The sequence below is a fragment of the Polypterus senegalus genome, chromosome 13 (assembly GCF_016835505.1).
Source record: "Polypterus senegalus isolate Bchr_013 chromosome 13, ASM1683550v1, whole genome shotgun sequence".
In the NCBI taxonomy this organism is placed as follows: domain Eukaryota; kingdom Metazoa; phylum Chordata; class Cladistia; order Polypteriformes; family Polypteridae; genus Polypterus; species Polypterus senegalus.
The window spans coordinates 107,110,003-107,129,952 of NC_053166.1; the positions used below are offsets into that span (position 1 = coordinate 107,110,003).

General features: G+C 39.8%; 1 protein-coding gene across 2 annotated transcripts in view; it reads left to right on the forward strand.

Annotated features, from left to right (window-relative positions):
- Window positions 1–2,250: 2,250 nt before the first annotated feature.
- Window positions 2,251–19,950, forward strand: part of ppp1r12c (protein phosphatase 1, regulatory subunit 12C) — a 252,081-nt gene continuing 234,381 nt past the window's right edge. For both annotated transcript variants that reach the window (XM_039773835.1, XM_039773836.1), the window contains exon 1: window positions 2,251–2,794. In XM_039773835.1, the coding sequence (XP_039629769.1) occupies window positions 2,423–2,794 (372 nt within the window). In that variant the 5' untranslated portion in view covers window positions 2,251–2,422. The remainder of the gene's footprint in view (window positions 2,795–19,950) is intronic.

Sequence of the window (19,950 nt, forward strand, 5' to 3'; positions counted from 1 at the left end):
AAACCTTCCAAATCTCGTAGCCTGTCACTCAGAAGGGGAATCAGAAATGACAACACCATCTTTACCGTCGGGAGAGAGAAAATCCCCCTTCTGGCTGAACAACCCATCAGAAGCCTGGGAAGGCAGTATACCGCAGATCTGTCAGACAAGCACATGGGGAGGTCCGTCATGAAACAGCTCACGGATGGCCTGCGAAAGATCGATCTGAGCCAACTCCCCGGGAAGTACAAGGTTTGGTGCTATCAGTTCACACACTTCAGGAGGGTAATGTGGCCCCTGAAAATGAGCAAGATCCCCTCATCCGCCGTGAGTAAGATGGACGCAAAAGCCAACTTGTTCATTCAAAAATGGCTGGGATTGCCATGGTGCCTTTCCGAAATGGGCCTCTTTGGGAAGAACACACTACAGCTCCCACTGCAGTCCATCAGTCTGGGTTACAAGCAAGAAAAGTCCAGGCTGGTGCTCGAGCTAAGGGAATCCACCGACCAGTCAGTGAGGAATGCCAACGCCATGGTTTCCACTGGCCGGAAGTGGAATGCCCAAGCGGAGGTTGACCAAGCCATCAGCAGGCTGCAACACCAGGAGATCATGGGCAGAGTCCAGGTCGGAAGAGCAGGGCTAGGATGGGGAGAAGCGCCACTGTCCTGGTCTAAGGCTAACTGCAAGGAGAGGAAGGAGATGGTGGTGGCAGAGGTGTCGAGGACAGAGGAAGAGCGATACAAGATCAAGGCCGTGTCGCAGGGCCGACAAGGAGGCTGGACAACCTGGGAGGGAGTCGTCAGCCGGAACATCAGTTGGTTGGATCTGTGGAGGATCCCACAGGCAAGAGTCAGCTTCCTGATTCGTGCAACTTACGACACGCTTCCCTGTCCTCGCAACCTCAACCAGTGGTTTGGGAATGAGGAAAGCTGCGCACTCTGCAACGCGCCCAATGCAAGTCTCCAGCACATCTTGTCAGGCTGCAAGATCGCACTTTCCCAGGGTCGCTACAGATGGCGCCACGACCAAGTCCTGAGGAAACTGGCTGAGGTGCTGGAGGGGCGTCGACAGGGCAGCACAGGACCACCACTATCAGAGGACTGTACCAGCTTCATCACGGAAGGGGGGGGGCAAAGTTACACCAGGCCAAGAGAGATGTCGAGGCCTTTTTCCCGCCACCAAGAGTGGAACATGAGGGTTGACCTCAACAAACAGCTGAGGTTCCCCACGGAGATAACAACTACATCTCTCCGCCCTGATATTGTGGTGTGGTCCACCAAAGTAAGATCGGTGCACCTCATTGAGCTGACCGTTCCATCTGAAGGGGAGATAGAGGCCGCCTTCGAGCGCAAGAAGGCCAAGTACTCCGAGCTGGCTGAGGAGTGCAGGGAGGCCGGCTGGAAGACCACCATCTACCCAGTGGAGGTGGGATGCCGAGGGTATGTGGGGCTGTCAACCACACGCCTCCCGAGGGACGCAGAGGTGACTGGAAGGAACCTAAGAAAGGCCATTAAAGATCTGGCAGAAGAGGCAGAGAAAGGCAGCTTTTGGCTCTGGTTGAGGAGAAAGGACAGGAGCTGGGGAAAGAACAAATAACCCCAATAACAGCTGCAGGGGGTGACAGGGAGACGTCCCTGTCACTGCTCCGCCACCAGGAGGCGTTCTAGCGATTAAAGGAGCGAAACGTTGGTGAATGGTGGTTCCTAGCTGAAGACCCTGCAGCTGACCCATGGGCACCGGAGGAGGTAGCAATGCCAAGCAGGTTATACCACCTACCTGTACATCGACTTGGGAGTTTTTCCATGTCTTCTTAGAGAGTCAAGGCTGGGGGCTGTCAAAGGACAGGGCCTGTTAAAGCCAATTGTGGCACTTCTTATGTGATTTTGGGCTATACAAAAATAAATTGCATTGTATTGTATTGTATTGTATTGTATTGCTGGTGTGTCAAGATGTGCTGAGGCTTCATAGAGTTGTAGAGAATGAAATCACTGCTAGAAACATTGTGCGCTGGCTCACTGGATAGTTATTATTTTGACTTGCCATGACTCAAATGAAATAAATCAAAATCAGAGAAAAGGAGGAACTTAACGGACTATGTTGCACCCACAATGCATTCACTAAATTCTTTCATATTAGGTCAGGGACCATGCACTGTTTGGACCATGTGGCGGTGCAAAAAGGCGGAAATGAAAAGAGAACTACAATCTTAAGCTATTATAAACTACACTTCCCAAAAGAGGACGCAGTATGCTACAACGTCACTACGTAAAGAGTTCAGCACAGTTACGTGCCAAAGCGTTAGGCGACTTTTGCTTGCCGAACAGTTGACGGTAAGAAACAGAAAAGAGAGGGTGGCGTTATGGTAGTATGTTATCGTACGTAGTTGCATTTAAACAAATCCTAGGCGGAGCAGGAAGCGCGCCAGGCAGGAAGATAAACAGACATGGCGGATGGTGGAGCCGTGTCTGCTGCCAAGGCTAAGCGGCGCGAACAATTAAAGCGCTGGGTGGGCTCAACTACAGACCAACAGCCGTCTGTTCCTCGGCGAAGAAGACTCGAACACAGTTCAGTCAGTAATAGCGGGGTTGTCGTTAGCGTGGAGGAGGATGAGGCAGCAGAGTCTGAACTGGCGGGTAAGAAGCGAAGGAAAACACGGCGCTCGGTGCGTTTTGACCGAGCTGCGGAGTTCTTGGCAGCCTGCGCCTCTGGAGATGCGGAGGAGGCAGCCGAAATGCTGCGGGAGGCAGAGATGTCAGAATCGGAGCCTGCAGTGATAGACAGCACGAACGCCGATGGCATCACCGCGCTCCACCAGGTGAGTAACGTCGAACCGGAACTTAGTGCGCCCCACACCCGCTTCTAGCTTGACGGAGCTTGGGCATGTCGCACATAAGAAAGGGAAGTAGCAATGCAACGTTTGTGCGTAACCTGTGCCCATTGTATACCTTATGATGTATTGGTGACGGTGAACAGCAACGATTGTGATGTTTGGCTGTACTCATTCCCTCTCTTTTAGTAATTTACTTCCTTTCACAATCAAGCCATTCACTTTCTGTTTAGTGCACCGAAAGCTTCATACGTAATTGTGTTGATATTAAAACGATTTATGTAACGGTATTAACAACGAACAGTCTCTTTACTTTTCCTAATATAAAACACAGTGAGGAGTCAACGTAAGACTGCATAATTTCTGTCCTCGAATTGCAAGACGAAGTAATGGAAGGAAACAAGTATCCATTTGACAGTACGAGTGGCATTAGACATGACAGTGTGGGCTGATTGATCTGAAAAGCAAGACTACTTTACACGTGATTTTCACTTTATAATCAGTGGAACGTTACTGACAAAACCTAGGCAAACGTTTCCACATGACGGCTATCACAGGGCTGAAGAAGCTTTTTGCTTTCATAAAGAAAGTGACCTACAGGTTTATACATTGATAATTCAGTAAGATATGATTAGTATTGACACGTTTGTGTTTGTTGAAAAATTTAAAAAATATATATGTATTGAACAACAAGCCGTGATGTTGACCAAATTCAAGATTCATGTTGTTTTTTTTTTTGTTTTTTTTTAAAAAACATCAGTGCTTCGCAAATTAGTTTCTTCTAAACCTCTCCAGGCCAAACATAATCCTCATTGCCCCAATTCTCTCCCAATACGTTAAACTTCAAAGTAAACATAATTGTAATAATTCTTTTGGAGTGGTAATTGGCCTTGAGAACCAGCCGGTGTAAAGCAAACCCCATCCAAAAAAAGAGGGAACATTGATAAGAAATTATATTAAAGGTTACCTTATTCTAGCCCTCTAGGAACTCAGGGTCCTCATATCCCTTGACTTTCACCTCCAGTTACCTAGAATTTTCAAGTCAAACAACTTATTCCACAACCCCAAGTTTTGAAAAGCACTGGTTTACATGATAGAAACAAGTCAGAAATCTGGTAGCAGTCTCTTGAACCTGTTACTTTAAGCATATGCATTGTTATAGAATATGTTACATTACCGTTTAAGGGTGAATTTTGGATACTGAACCCCCTTTAACTCGTTAGAAAGTAAAACTGAGTGACCCATATCAAAATGAAACTATATTGTAGACTTGTTGAGTAAGAATTTTGTGAAATTAAGTGAGTAGTGATGTGTGATAACATTTTAGGGTAAAAAAAGTGTTTCCCATTCACAAAATAAAGTAAAAGCCAAAATTTTCTTTAAAGTGACATGTGTAGTCTGTCATTCACAAGCAAAACCGTATGTAGTCTTTTTCTGAGTAGTAAAAACCAACTCAATTTTCTTTATATTCTACATACAGAGTGGATTCCTAGTTTACATCACTTTATCAGAATTGTAGGTTGAACTAGCAAGCAGCCCAATTAAGATTCTGTTTGGAAATTTATCAAAGGACAGCAAATAATTTTTATAGGCATCTTATACAGATTAGTGTATAGTATTTTTTTTTTTTGTTTTGTCTGAAAACAAATCATTCTAACAGAACACTGCTAAGACAGAAGAGAGTAAAAACAACTCAATATAAAAAAACAGATTTAGTATATACATTTAATCTTTTAAAATACATATGCAGAAACATCTATTAATATTTGTAAATGTTATACAATATCAGTAAGTTGCTTGAGAAGAATGCCTCAATTGTGCAGAATACGGAAGAAAAATCTGATTTATATTGTTTAATATTTCATAAAGCAGTGTTTAGTTATTATTAAAAATGAGTACAAAATGGGTAATTATGGATGTTGGTTTTGTTTTCCTGAATGACTGTAATTAAGAGATTTTTCTCTTACTGGAAAAGAGTTTGCATTCACATGGCTTTGTTTTGGTTTTAATGAACATGCATTTTTAATTAATTACTGTCACTTGAGTGTTACACTTTTCACATTATTAAACAATTGTTTGTATGTAGCAGATGAGTTGAACTTAGATGCATGGAAATACAATATAAAGCAACTTGCAATGTATTAATATAATATTTCAGTGGAATGCAGCCTTTTTGCTGTCAATCAGGTATTTTTCTGGATTTTGAAATGCAATTTGAAATCAGTAAATACAATTTTTTTTAAATTGACAGTGTAGCTCTGCTGAAATGCTTAGAGCACTGAATTTGTTTCACACTACCAAATGTAATCTTTACCATGGAGAGACCTGCAGAACCCTCCACACACTTCTTGCTAGAAAGGGTGAGATAGCAGCAAACTGTAATTTTTATCTGTGGCAGGCAGCTTCATCATACAGTATATGTTGGAGAGAAAATAGACAAGAGCAAGCAAGGCACATTTGGATGGTAAAGAGAGCAATGGCACCTTTTGATTCCAAGCACCAATAGTGATACAGTTTGAACTAACAAAGACACATCTGTCTAATTCAAAGTTATTTGTATGATCATTTGAATATGATGACATTGTATTACCTGTTAGGTGTCTGTACATTGTGCTGTACAAGTTGGGAGAATGACGCTAGTCTAATTAATGTGTAAGGAAGCTGTAACAAGGTATTTTAATATCAGTTATGGAGAGCCAAGTATTTTCACTTCTCACGTTTGGTTTTTTTTTTCCATTATTTCATATTTTTCTCTGTTTATGTACAGGGGATTGGTTTAAGTTATGATTTTCTGTGAGAAAGGAACCTGTTACCATAGGAAATGCCTGATTGCAGTTATTTCCGCAGCAGGTGTTGTAACCAGTTGCAGAGTCCAAGAGACCAATCACTTCTTCTCATTGGGCAATATGTTATTACTTAGCGTTACTTCGTGATGTCAGAAGTTCTACTTTAGCTTCTGAAACTATCATGTTCAGTTGTCAAATTTAGTCTAATTTACTGTCACAGTCTCCTTCTGTCTAATAATTTTTGATTGATAACACCAAATCCCACCTTGTGCTTGGGGAAGTCTTTAGCTGGAAGTATTAGGAAGGCAGATGAATGCTACTAACAAAAGTATTTGACTGAATGATTCAAAGTTGTTCTCACTATTCAGAGTTTTTGTAAGTGTATACTGTAGAAAATCTGAATATTTGCTTCTTGAGCTATATCTGTTTCATGTTGGCAATGATGGATTTCAGTGCCATTACCAAGTGAGACATTCTTAGTTGTCTACCCATCAATTATTAAAAAGACTTTTTTTATCAGGATTATGCTTGCTTTAAAAATTGATCTAGCACCTTGGGTTTGAATTCTGCATTATGTTGTTTTCAGTGAGTATCTTGCATGTTTTCTCCTTATCTGTTTTGTTTTGACCCTGAATACCTTGGTTTTTTTCCCGACATCCTCAAAGTTTTGTGTTAGGCTATTTGGTGATTCCAAATTGGCTCTGGCTGAGTGGAACTTACAGTGGACAGGTGACTTTTTCCGGAGCGAGTTCCTACCTTGTGCACAATGCTGTCAGGATAGGTAGGGACTAGTTTTTGATAAATACTAAAATCATGACTTTAGCACAGATACCAGCTTTTACATCTTACTACCAGTACTGAAGCAAAAAATGGATAATTTCATATTTTTCAGAATTTTTTTTTTTGTCGCCAAAAAAGTGTAGACAAAACTGAATACTTACTGAAATGTTACATCCACAACTAGATGGAGAAGAAATATACTGGTACAGGTGCGGGGCATTGAAATCTGGTGAGTCTTTATTCATGTTATTGCCATGCATTCCAAAATTTGTGGCCATTGGAAATGCCTTATACAGCACTGACACTCCATGAAACACCAACCCCACCACTATCATCCAATATCCACCACTATTCTACCTCCTCTCACTGTGAGGTCCATGAGGGATGCCATTTTTTCAGTTGCTCCTGACATGAGTGACTTCCCTGTATGATCCATCTCCCACTTCAGTGTCATGGCCTTGAAGCATGCTGCTTCTTTCATTTCTTTCTTCTCTTGTATTCCCATGTTTTGGTCGCATGTGCTGCTCTGCTATTACTGCATTCCGGCATTTTCTTATTCTCTTTGTCAGTAGCTTTCTGACTCCTCCGAGACATGTTCTGTCTTTTGTGCACCTTCTGCCAAATGCACAGTACTGTTGTACTCCTTCCCCTTTTTCAACCACACCCCAATCTTCTCTCTGACTCCCAGAGGTAATTCCAGTGGTTCATTTGTATAACCCACCACTCCTTCAGAAAGTGTGCTGCTTGGTAGCTGTGCAGCTATATGGCTTTGAATTCCCAGCCCAGTCATTAGAATATGTTTAATATCTGAACATTTTCAGCATAAGAATGTTGGAAGGAAATAAGTAAAATATGTTTATTGTAATATCATTTCACACCTGTTGAGTTCTGAGCCCCTGGAAGACATCGGTATGAGCAAGGGATAACATTTGGATAAAAATTTAATGTGTTGCCTGCTTTGAGAGACACCAGCCTTGTAATATGTTCAGGTCACACTTTTTACTTTACCTTACGAGCAGAGTAGTGGTATACCTGATTTTAACGGTTTTCAACTTTTTTTTTCTTTTGTAACCAAACTGTGTTTTCCAATTTATTTCCTTAATCTACCATGAATGGCTAGTTCTAGCCTCATTCCCATTTTAACTGAAACACTCTATAATACGACTGTCATTTTCAAATGTTACTATTCAAATGTAATTTGAATGTATTTGTAAAAAGTCTCACTCAAAGGCAAAAACTGACTTTTAATTGTAAGAGACGTTATTTGCTTTACATCACGCCAATTTCAGCATTGACTTATTCCCTTTGTGCAATGCCATGGCATTTCAGCAGGAATGTTTTTGCACATATCTTCCATGATCAGCCTTTTAATTATTTTGAGTAGTCATTGTGCATCATCTATTGTAAAATTAACAAGCTTTTGCTTCTTGAACTAAGACCTTGTTTAGACAGTTTGGAACAAACTCCCCAATTTCATCTTCAGTCAGAGGGACTACAATTGTAGAAACAGTTAAGTACCCATTGAAAAAAGCAAAAGCTGATTTTCTTTTTCATTAATTTGAATGGTAAATAAATGCAATTTTTCTGATTTTTTTTTTTCCACATTTATTATTACTATCCAGTTTATTGTTTCCTTCAGGTGCTCTTTATTTTTCTTGAGTTAGCAATTTGATGTACTTCTTGTTTACTCAATAAACAAGCATCACTCTTGGTTAATGCAGAACTGTAATCAAATATTTTTAATCAATATATGTAGTTCTAGGGTGTTGTACCATGTTAGCCATTATGAATGTAGTGAGAAGTCAAGCAAAATGACACCTTTTATTGGCTAACTAAAAAGATTGCAATATGCAAGCTTTCAATGCAACTTAGGCCCCTAGTTGCCTCGAAAGCGTGCATATTATAATCTTTTTAGTTAGCCAATAAAAGGTATTATCATTTTGCTTGACTTCTCACTATAATCAGTACCTGATAACTTTAATATAAGCCTATACAGTACTTAAATGAAGTTATAGCAATGAATTATTAAAAGTATAAGGAAAAGTACTGACAGTAACTAAATGGTTAACTAAATGCTGCTTAACACTAGAATCCCTGAAGCCTATGAAAAAGTTGTAATCCCGGGCCACCTTAAATTCCTTCGCATCTCTCTATCAGTGGCCTTTTTTTTTTCTTTTTTTTTTTGTTGCAAATGTGTTAATCAGCAGAAGCAGCAAGCGGCTTGTTATCCCATCCCATCCCACCCACCGACATAGCTGAAGTTCACCCATTTCAAGTCTCTTTATCTGGGAGTGAGGTGCCTGGAGTTGTATGGGGTAAATAATATATAGTTAGTTGGAATACTTACATTTCATGTGTGTTCTGCGTCTACAACGATCTGCATAAATGTACGATGACAGGAACTGCAAGGCAAGAAATGCTGAACAACAACATTTATTTATATAGCACATTTTCATACAAAAGATGTAGCTGAAAGTGCTTTACAGGATGAAGAGAAAAAAGACAAAATTTTAAAATAAAATTAGGCAATACTAATTAACATAGAGTAAAAGTAAGGTCCGAAGACCTGGGAGGACAGGGGAAAAAAAAAAAAGAAAAAAAACACTCCAGAAGGCTGGAGAAAAAAAAAAAAATCTACAGGGGTTCCAGGCCATGAAACCGCCCAACCCTCTCTTGGCATTCTACCTAACATCAACAATCTCAATCAATCCTCATGGTTTTCAGGCTTCACATGGAATAATTTGATGATGATGATGGTCATGTGGACCCCTGGCCTTCAATCCATCAATGTAGGGACAGCACAGTGCTTTGATCGGGTGGTGGTGGCTCAGATTGCCACCACAGAAAACCAAAATAATAACAGCAGAGAAAGTAGGAGTTAGTAAGGATTTCGGAGCCACCAATAATTATAATAATAATTAAATGCATATATAGAATATCAGGGTTAAACTAAAATGAAGCTATGAGAAAGCCATGTTAAAATAATGAGATTTTAGCAGTTTTTTAAAGTGCTCCACCGTATTAGCCTGGCGAATTTCTATTGGAAGCTGTACCAGATTTTAGGTGCATAACAGCAGAAGGCTGCCTCACCATTTCTTTTAAGTTTAGCTTTTGGAATTATAAGCAGACACTCATTTAAAGATCTGAGGTTACGATTTGGAGTGTAAGATGAAAGGCATTTTGAAATATAGGATGGAGTGAGATTATTTAAGGCTTTGTAAAACATAAGCAGTATTTTCAATTCTAAATGGCATGGGTAACCAGTGAAGTGACATCAGAACTGGAGAGATGCGTTTGGAATTTTATTTTCCTAGTTAAGATTCTAGAAGCTACATTCTGCACTAGTTGCAATTGATTGATGTCTTTTTTTGGGTAGTCCTGAGAGGAGTAAGTTACAGTAATCTAGTCGACTGAAAACAAAAGCGTGTTGTCGAAGGAGATCTAACTTTTATTATATTTCTTAAGTGAAAAAATGCTCTCTTAGTAATCTGATTAATATGTGATTTAAAATTTAGGTCAGAGTTGATAATTACCCCTAAATTCTTTACCTCTGTCTTGACTTTTAATCCTAATGGATCAAATTTATTTCTAATCCCCTCATTATAACCATTTTTTGCCAATCACTAAAATTTCTGTTTTCTTGTTATTTAGTTTGAGAAAATTAGTACTCATCCATTCAAAAACACAAGTAAGACATTGTGTCAGTGAACCAAGAGAGTCGGGATCAATAGGCACTATTGATAAATACAGTTGTGTGTCATCAGCATAGCTGTGGTAGCTCACGTTATGCCTTGAGATAATCTTACCTAATGGAAGCATGTAAATCGAAAAGAGCAGTGGACCCAGGATAGAGCCTTGTGGAACACCATATAGAATATCATGTGTCTTTGAAGTATAATTACCACAACTAGCAAAGAATTTTCCACCTGCCAGGTAAGACTCAAACCGATTTAAGACACTGCCAGGGAGGCCCACCCATTGACTAAGACAATTTCTAAGAATATTGTGATCGATGGTATGAAATGCAGCTCTTAGATCTAGGAGGATGAGAACAGATACACGACCTCTGTATGGATTTAACCACAAGTCATTTACTACTTTAATAAGTGCAGTTTCAGTACTGTGATTTGTTCTAAAACCCAACTTAAACTTAACATGAACTAGCAAAATACCCGCGCTTCGCAGCGGAGAAGTAGTGTGTTAAAGAAGCAATGAAAAGAAAAGGAAACATTTTGAAAATAACGTAACCTGATTGTCAATGTAATTGTTTTGTCACTGTTGTGAGTGATGAGTGTTGTTGTCATATATATATATATATATTTACACACACACACATAAACATATATATATATACAGTATGTACATATACACATATATACATACATATATATCTACATATATACACACACATATATACACACATATACATACATACACACACATATATACACACAAATACATATATACACACACACATATATAAACATATATATACATATACATACATATCTACATATATACACACACACTATTTCGTATCAGTGCAATACGCTGTTTGTTAAAACGGTTGACTCCCGCTCTTACGTGCAATAACAAATCAAATCATTCACTTGTCTTTGCTCATATGTCATTTTAGAGCTGGACGCCTGGCATCTTTTTTGGCCACAGGTTCGTTTCTGTTTGCTGTGAGGTTCTGTGTTGTGGAGATTCTCAGGATGGATTGCAGGTGCTCATCAGTGAGGCGACTTCTGTGTGCTGTTTTGTTAGTCTTTATCACTGAGAAGAGCTTCTCACACAGATATGTGCTACCAAACATGCACAAGGTTCGAGCCGCATGTAGACAGACTTTTTTTGTTCATCAAAGTCACCAAAGCGCCGTGCAAACTCAGTGCGCAGTGCGCTCAGTTTATCATAAACATGGGCGATATGGCCTAAAATCAATATCACGATAAATTGAGCAGTTAACCTCGATAACGATAAATGGACGATAACCACCCCAAGTGCCAAAAAAACAAACTTTTTTTTTTTTCATTTGATGGGGCTGTGGCAGGCAGCATAGTTCCTCCAGTTATTTTGATAATATTATTCCCCCTAGACCTATTCATTGCAATTATATTATTACCACTTTAAAGGACTGTAAAATGTCACTGAAAATAAATGAAGACAATAGTAGTAAGTACTTTTAGTGGTTAAGATTTATTAACTGAACAAAATAAAAAGTGTAGGATACAATATGTAACCATGCTCTCTAAAAATGTGTATCCCTTGTAAACAAAATAGTTTAATAATAAATATGTTTCACATTGGCTATTCACAAAGTAAACAATGATTGTGCAAATATAATGCCATCATGGACAAAGGCCTATCTCTGCTAAGGCCTTGAGGTAGCATATCTATCCAAATCTTCACACCCAACATCACCCCAATTCATGGTCTAATTCTCAAATAAAGCAAGCAAAATAAAGTAAGAATTAAATAAGACCTCTCAGACCATATTTACAAAATTAAAAGGGTTGGCACAGTAATAAAACATTTTAAAAATCATGTATTTTGCTACATTTCACAGCACAACATGATCAACACTGGCTCACAATAAGTCTTCTGTAAAAACTTTCTGGATACACTGCTGCTCAGCAGTCTTAAGTATTTTTATGCCTATATAAACATTATTCAAACATTAATACTTTCAATTTTGAATATGACACACAGAATTAAAGTCACTTTAAAACACACCAGATGTCACCACCCAAATATATTAAGATGTACACACTTACCGACTGCCAGGTGCAGCCTGTGCCCAAAACATTGCACCCGTGTCCATTTATTGAGCTTGACAGCTTTCACAATATTTGGGCCGTTGTCAGTTGTTATAGCAACAAGGTCCTCTTCACTGATGTCCCATGCAGACAGCATCGCTCTCAACCCCTGTCCAACCATCTCCCCCGTGTGATCAGATGGAAAATAGGCCGTCTCGAGCACTCTGGTACGCAGCTCCCATTTGTTGTCGATGTAATGAACTGTGAGACTAATATACGGCTCCATTGTGCGGCTGGACCAGAGATCGGATGTGGCTGCAACGCGTGCTTAACGTATCTCAATTCAGCAGCAACCTTTTTCCTCTCTGTGCTGTACATACTGGGAATGATAGTTTTGAAAAATATTTTCGTGATGGGAGTTCGTATCTCTTGTCAATTATTTTCATGAAGTGTCTGAACCCGTTGCGTTCCACTGTAGCAATAGGAGCCATGTCTTTTGCTATGTGGTAGCCTATAGCATTTGTGATTTCTTGCCATCTTTTTGAAGTTAGCTCATATAGTTGAGTACTAGCAAATGCTTGGTTATTGACCGCTGCCTGGTGGAGGAAGACGCTTTTGCTGGTCCTCCTAATCTCTTCTCGCTTTGAGCTTTTTTATGTCTTCGAATTGAATCACATGGTTGTGCTGCAGGTGGTGGAAGAGGTTGGTTGTGTTACCTTGACTTGACGCAACAGTCTTTTTGCAGAGTTTACATTTAACAATTTTTTGATCAATATCATCTTTGTTGAATCCAAAATGTTGCCAAACGATTGATGATGCATTTTTTTTGTTAACAAGCATCTCCTCTTCCTCCTCCACCAGCTCTACCTTCGTCGCTGCTGCTTCAACATTTAAATCGTCCTCCATTTGTTCACCCGTGTCTCGTCTTGTTACAGGTAGTAGAGTCATGTGACTCCACCCCGTCAAGTCTGTAACGTAGCACAGCGTCTTAAAGGGACATGAACATCGCCAACCTGCACATGCCTTTTCTTTTTTTAAAATCCGAATTTACCGACATGGGCAAAATGACGTCGATGAGAGTCATAAATTTCGGTAACGATAAATTTTTGATATATCGCCCAGCCCTAGTTTATCAGCAAAGTGCGTATTTGGGAACACCGTAGTGACGACTTGGTTTAACAGTACTTGGCAACAGGGAAAGTGGGGCAAGGTGAACTGGTGCATTTGTGTCTCCCATAAAAGCAGCTTCACTTGAAATCACTTTGTGATTGTGCACGGGTTAAAACGTCCGCTGAAGTGTCAGATTCTTATTTAATTATGCTGTTTTCTGTATCTTCTGAATTGCATTCAGGTTACCCTGATGCAAGGCAGCTGAAGCGCTGCATTATGGGATCTATAGTTTATTGTGTTACCAGCGCTTCATATACCCGGGCTTTAATAACAATAATACAGTATATAAAATGATCTCGCGGGCCGGATATAATTACGCGGGGCGGATGTGGCCCGCGCCCTTGAGTTTGACACATATGGACTAAATAGAACTTGAAAAGATATGTTTTTCAAATGTGATCGCAATTCAGATAGAGTTGACGCAAGACTACAGCCTGAATGCCTCAATGAGTCATCCTCCCTCGCTCTTACTTTTTACCGTTCATCTAATGAATACACTGAGTATGGCTTTACCAAAACAATCATTGATGGCGAATAAAGTATCCATTATTCGAGTATGTAGAGCGGGATATATATATATACATATATATATATATATATACCCGCGTATCGCAGCGGAGAAGTAGTGTGTTAAAAAAGGTAGAAAAAGAAAAGGGAACATTTTAAAAATAATGTAACATGACTGTCAATATACAGTATTTGTTTTGTGAGTGTTACTGAGTGTTGCTGTCATCAAGGATTTGATTATCATTATTTCTTTCAATCAGGTTCGTATTTGTAGGATGTGTTGTGTTCAAATTACATTCCGTGTTTGTCAATCGTTGTAAAGATGACAGGTTTCATTCATCGATTCGTTTCTTACTGCATCAATAAACAGCTCGTCTTCTTCTTTATTTGAGACCTGACACACTGCATGCATGGGTTTTTTTTACACTGTCTTCCTTTAGCGGGACATTGACTTTTTCCACCGTGTGCTTTGTTTCCGCAGTAGCTGGATTTCTGAATATGCTTATCAGGCGCTTCATATTTTTGCTGCCTTTTCAATTGTGTAATTCGGTTTTGTTCAGCTCTTTGGAACTGTTGCTTTTTATCTGTGCACTGCGCAGTTCACGTGAGCCGCTCGGTGTACATGCATCGAAGGTTCCCAGCTGTGCTGGTGCCATCTCGTGCTATGTCCGTGGCTGTATTTAATGTTACCTTAGTCCTGGCACTTAAAACTTTCTCTCGCAGTTTCGCTGAGTTTGTGTCAAACACCATCCTGACCATCTCATCTTCCTCTCCATAAACACAGTCCTTCACCCGTGAATATTTACCCGTGGCAGTTTGCTATTGGATTGCCGCTGACGGACGGCCTTATATGGGCAGGCACTAAATTACAAACGCCAGCGGCAGCCTGTCTATGAACTTAATTTAAAGTGTAGGTTTACATCGTGCTTTGTTTCAAGTAGCAGAACTCATGAATATGGTTGTATATGTCACTCGCTCGCTTCTTATTGTTTCGCTGCCTTCTCAATTATATAATGCATGTTTTCTTAAGCGCTTTTTTGAGCTCTTCCTGGTTTTCTATGTACTGCGTGATTACGTGGGAGGCGTGATGATGTCACACGAAACTCCGCCCCCACGGCGTTGAAGCTCATCTCCATTACAGTAAATGGAGAAAAACTGCTTCCAGTTATGACCATTACGCGTAGAATTTCGATATAAAACCTGCCCAACTTTTGTAAGGAAGCTGTAAGGAATGAACCTGCCAAATTTCAGCCTTCCACCCACACGGGAAGTTGGAGAATTAGTGATGAGTCAGTGAGTGAGTGAGGGCTTTGCCTTTTATTAGTATAGATAGTATGTTTATTGAGGTGGTTACTTAGCTGCATAATGACTGCTTTTTCTAGGACTTTACTTAAGAAAGGCAGGTTAGAAATAGGTCTAAAGTGTTCAAAACCAGAGGAGTCAAGATCATTTTTCTTGAGCAGGGTTTTAACTACAGCAGTCTTAACACAGTCTGAGAAGACCCCATATCTAATGATGAACTTACTATGTCAAGAATATTATCAATTAGCATGCCGGATACTTCTTTGAAAAAACTTGTTGGTATTGGGTCAAGGATGCAGGCGGAGGGTCTCAGTTGAGAAATTATTTTATATAAACCAGGTAAATCTAACTTGGTGAAATAATTTGTTTAAAATGGAGTACCGGGGTTTAAGAGCATCAGTATTGGGGAGATGTACTATATTATTTCTAATATCATCCCTGATGTAATCCCACCTCCACGTTGAATGCATCTGTCACTCCTTTCACAGACCTTACCACTGTCACACTTCCCTCGTACATATCCTGTACAACTCTTAAGTACTTCTCTGCCACTCCCAACTTCTTCATACAATGCCACAGTTCCTTTCAAGACACCCTGTCATATGCTTTCTCCAATTCCACAAAGATGCAATGCAACTCATTCTGACCTTCTCTGTACTTCTCCATCAGCATCCTCAGAGCAAACATCGCATCTGTGGTGCTCTTTCTTGGCATGAAACCATACTACTGCTCACTAATAATCACCTCACTTCTTAACCTAGCTTTCACTACTCTTCCCCATAACTTCATGCTGTGGCTCATTAATTTTATCGCTCTGTAGTTATTACAGTCCTGCACACCCCCATTATCCTTAAATATCTGCACCAGTACACTTCTCCTCTACTCAGGCACCCTCTCACTTTCCAAGATTTCATTAAACAATCTGGTTAAAGCTTCCACAGGTATGTCATCTGGACCAACGGCCTTTCCATTTTTCATCCTCTTCATAGCTGTCCTTACTTTCTTCTTGCTAATCTATTGCACTTCCTGATTCACTATCTCCACATCATCCAACCTCTTCTCTCTCTGTCTCGCTCTTTTCATTCCTCAGCCTCTCAAAGTACTCTTTCCATCTGCTCAATACACCCTCCTCGCGTGTGAATATGTTTCCATCTTTATCCTTTATCACCCTAACCTGCTGCACATCTTTCGTGTTTGGTCCCTCTGTCTTGCCAATTGATTTAGGTCCTTATCTCCCTCCTTAGTGTCCAACCTTTCATACAACTCGTCATACACCTTTTCTTTAGCCTTTGTCACTCCATGAACACATCAACAGTAAAGTGGCGGTGTCCTTTACACCACTTCATCTGACTCCTGGCATTGGGCTTGATGATATGAGTCTGGCAGGCAGCTACTTGGCCATGGAAACCTGTTCCATTTGCCTGTTTATAAATGGAGAGTGCATGGCTAGGTGCTTGATTTTATACACCTGTGGCAATGGGTGTGATTGAAACACCTGAATTCCACAATTAAGAGGTGTGTCCCAATACTTTTGTCCATATAGTGTATTTATTTAACAGTATCATAACAAAACATGCATGTATTTTGGATTTTATGAACATCCAACTAGATACCTTGACATGTGGATTATGTAACACAAGTAACAGATTTTCTTCATGGACAGTCTTTTGATATTGTTTGCTGTTGTCCAGCATTGGTCAGGAATTGAGGTTAAAAAGAAAAGTCTTGAACTCTTTGTGAACCAAATTAACTTCTAGCTATGTACACATGCAAGTAAGAATTTTGCTGTAGTTTGTACATGTGACAGTAATTCAATATAATCATAAGTGAAGTTTGCATTTTATGAATATTCAGTCTTTTAAATTTAAAATGTGCGTTATAAGGTATCTTATTGTTCGATGTTAAATGAACATTATCGTTTGTATTTCCACATAGTATGAAATTGAGATAAAGGTGTGTGCAATTTCAGTGGTTTTGCATATATCAAACATATAATTTAATACGCAAGTTTAGATGTCCAGATGCCATTATAATTAAACACTGTTTAATATGTTGCCATTTTTAAACTAGGATTGTTTACAAAGTTCTCATTTTAATTTACAATGACATCAACATTGCTAAGTGTGGTCTGAGACAGGAGTACAATTAGATTATTAAAAATTAAATAACAGTGAGTGAAAACATTATCAGGTGGAAAGTATGCCCTGTGTTTGCATATATCCAAGATGCTCCAACAAAAAGAAGCTCAGTTCATTATTGCAGTTTCACAAACTGTCAATGAAATTCCCAAAAATACTGTACTTGTGGCTTGATGCCAAACAAACGAGTGGAGAGGTGGGTCAGTCCTATTTGCTATCTCCAATGTTATAGCCAACATCTTAAGCTATAGGACAGTCAGGCTGTGGTGCTGAATCAGTGTAGTAACAGGCATACTTAGAGGCACTATCTACAAATGATATAGGTCAGGCATGTCAAACACACGGCCCGCATGGCAGATCCTAGTTAGCACTGAACTTGTACAAAATGATTACTATCGTTTGTGATTGAATCATTCTGCATCTTTGGCGTTACTTATTGACTTTTCTTACTTCTGCCTTCTGACGAAAGCGTGTTTTCCCATGGCATTACAGTACCGGAAACGTCATCTGCTAGTATAGCCATGAGCCTTGACCAAAGTTAATGAGCCTTAATGTCACAACTGAAGTGCTAGGCTGCAGCAGGGGCGACCTTAGGCATGTGCAAACTGTGTACCTACACAGGGCCGCCACACCAATGTATATCTATACTAATAAAAGGCAAAGCCCTCACTCACTCACTCACTCACTCACTGACTCACTCACTCACTCACTCACTCACTCACTGACTCATCACTAATTCTCCAACTTCCCGTGTGGGTGGAAGGCTGAAATTTGGCAGGTTGATTCCTTACAGCTTCCTTACAAAAGTTGGGCAGGTTTTATATCGAAATTCTACGCGTAATGGTCATAACTGGAAGCAGTTTTCTCCATTTACTGTAATGGAGATGAGCTTCAACGCCGTGGGGGCGGAGTTTCGTGTGACATCATCACGCCTCCCACGTAATCACGCAGTACATAGAAAACCAGGAAGACCTCAAAAAGCGCTTAAGAAAACATGCATTATATAATTGATAAGGCAGCGAAACAATAAGAAGCGAGTTCTGCTACTTCGGAAACAAAGCACGATGTAAACCTACACTTTAAATTAAGTTCATAGACAGGCTGCCGCTGGCGTTTGTAATTTAGTGCCTGCCCATATAAGGCCGTCCGTCAGCGGCAATCCAATAGCAAACTGCCACGGGTAAATATTCACGGGTGAAGGACTGTGCTTATGGAGAGGAAGATGAGATGGTCAGGGTGGTGTTTGACACAAACTCAGCGAAACTGCGAGAGAAAGTTTTAAGTGCCAGGACTAAGGTAACATTAAATAAAGCTATGGACATAGCACGAGATGGCACCAGCACAGCTGGGAACCTTCGATGCAAGTACACCGAGTGGCTCACGTGAACTGGCGCAGTGCACAGATAAAAGCAACAGTTCCAAAGAGCTGAACAAAACCGAATTACACAGTTGAAAAGGCAGCAAAAATATGAAGCGTCTGATAAGCATATTCATAAATGCAGCTACTGTGGAAACAAAGCACACGGTGGAAAAAGTCAATGTCCCGCTAAAGGAAGACAGTGTAAAAAACCCGTGCATGCAGTGTGTCAGGTCTCAGATAAAGAAGAAGACGAGCTGTTTATTGATGCAGTAAGAAACGAATCGATGAATGAAACCTGTCATCTTTACAGCGATTGACAAACACGGAATGTAACTTGAACACAACACATCGTACAAATCGACCCTGATTGAAAGAAATAATGATAATCAAATCCTTGATGACAGCAACATTCAATAACACTCACAAAACAATTACTGTATATTGACAATCATGTTACGTTATTTTTAAAATGTTCCCTTTTCTTTTCATAACTTCTACTTCTCCACTGCGATACGCTGGTATATATTTAAATGTATATATATACCCCTATCTACAGTACATACTCTGCATAGACAAGCCACATGCTGTGGCTCAATTGTAGAGTCTTAAGCCTCTAATGCCGACATTCGAGGTTCGATTCCGAGAGGGATGCACTGAGTATGTACGCTACTGATTCATTTTACCTTCGCATCTCCTTGGTTTGGGACGTATGAAAAAATATTAGGTTAACGCAGAATCATGTTACGTTATTTTTAAAATGTTTCCCTTTATTAGCACAAGCACAGCTGAGAAGCTTCGATGCATGTACTCCATAACGCGTTAAAAATAACGCATTTAATCACACTTTCAATTCCAAGCAAGCGGGAACTTTTGTCAATGCATCATTTCCTGGTACATCCATTACACTGATGCACACATCACAGCTACAAAAATGTTAGAGTCGGAATAAAGCGCGTTCCTACGACTGATCATTTCGACTTCCGAAGCCTTGATAAAAGCATGGTTTTGTGCACAATGAAAAGCAAGCAAAATTAGATGCATTACAGAAAGCGGACTTTGTGGCTCTTACTGGGGATCATTGGACTTCCGTGACCGTTAGTAATTCTAATTACATCTAATTACAAAATGTTCAATGATCACACTGTTTTAGCCTAATGTACAAAATAATTTTGGCTAAGGTTACTCAGAGTTTAAAGATTAAGTTGGTCAAATTACCTTTTATGTTTCTGACTTATTTTTTAAGAAGAAAAACTGCACTTTATGTTGAAATTTTGGTTATTATTATTTAAAGACAATACTATTCTGAAAATCTACTTAAAGTACTTAAACTACCACTTTATTTTTA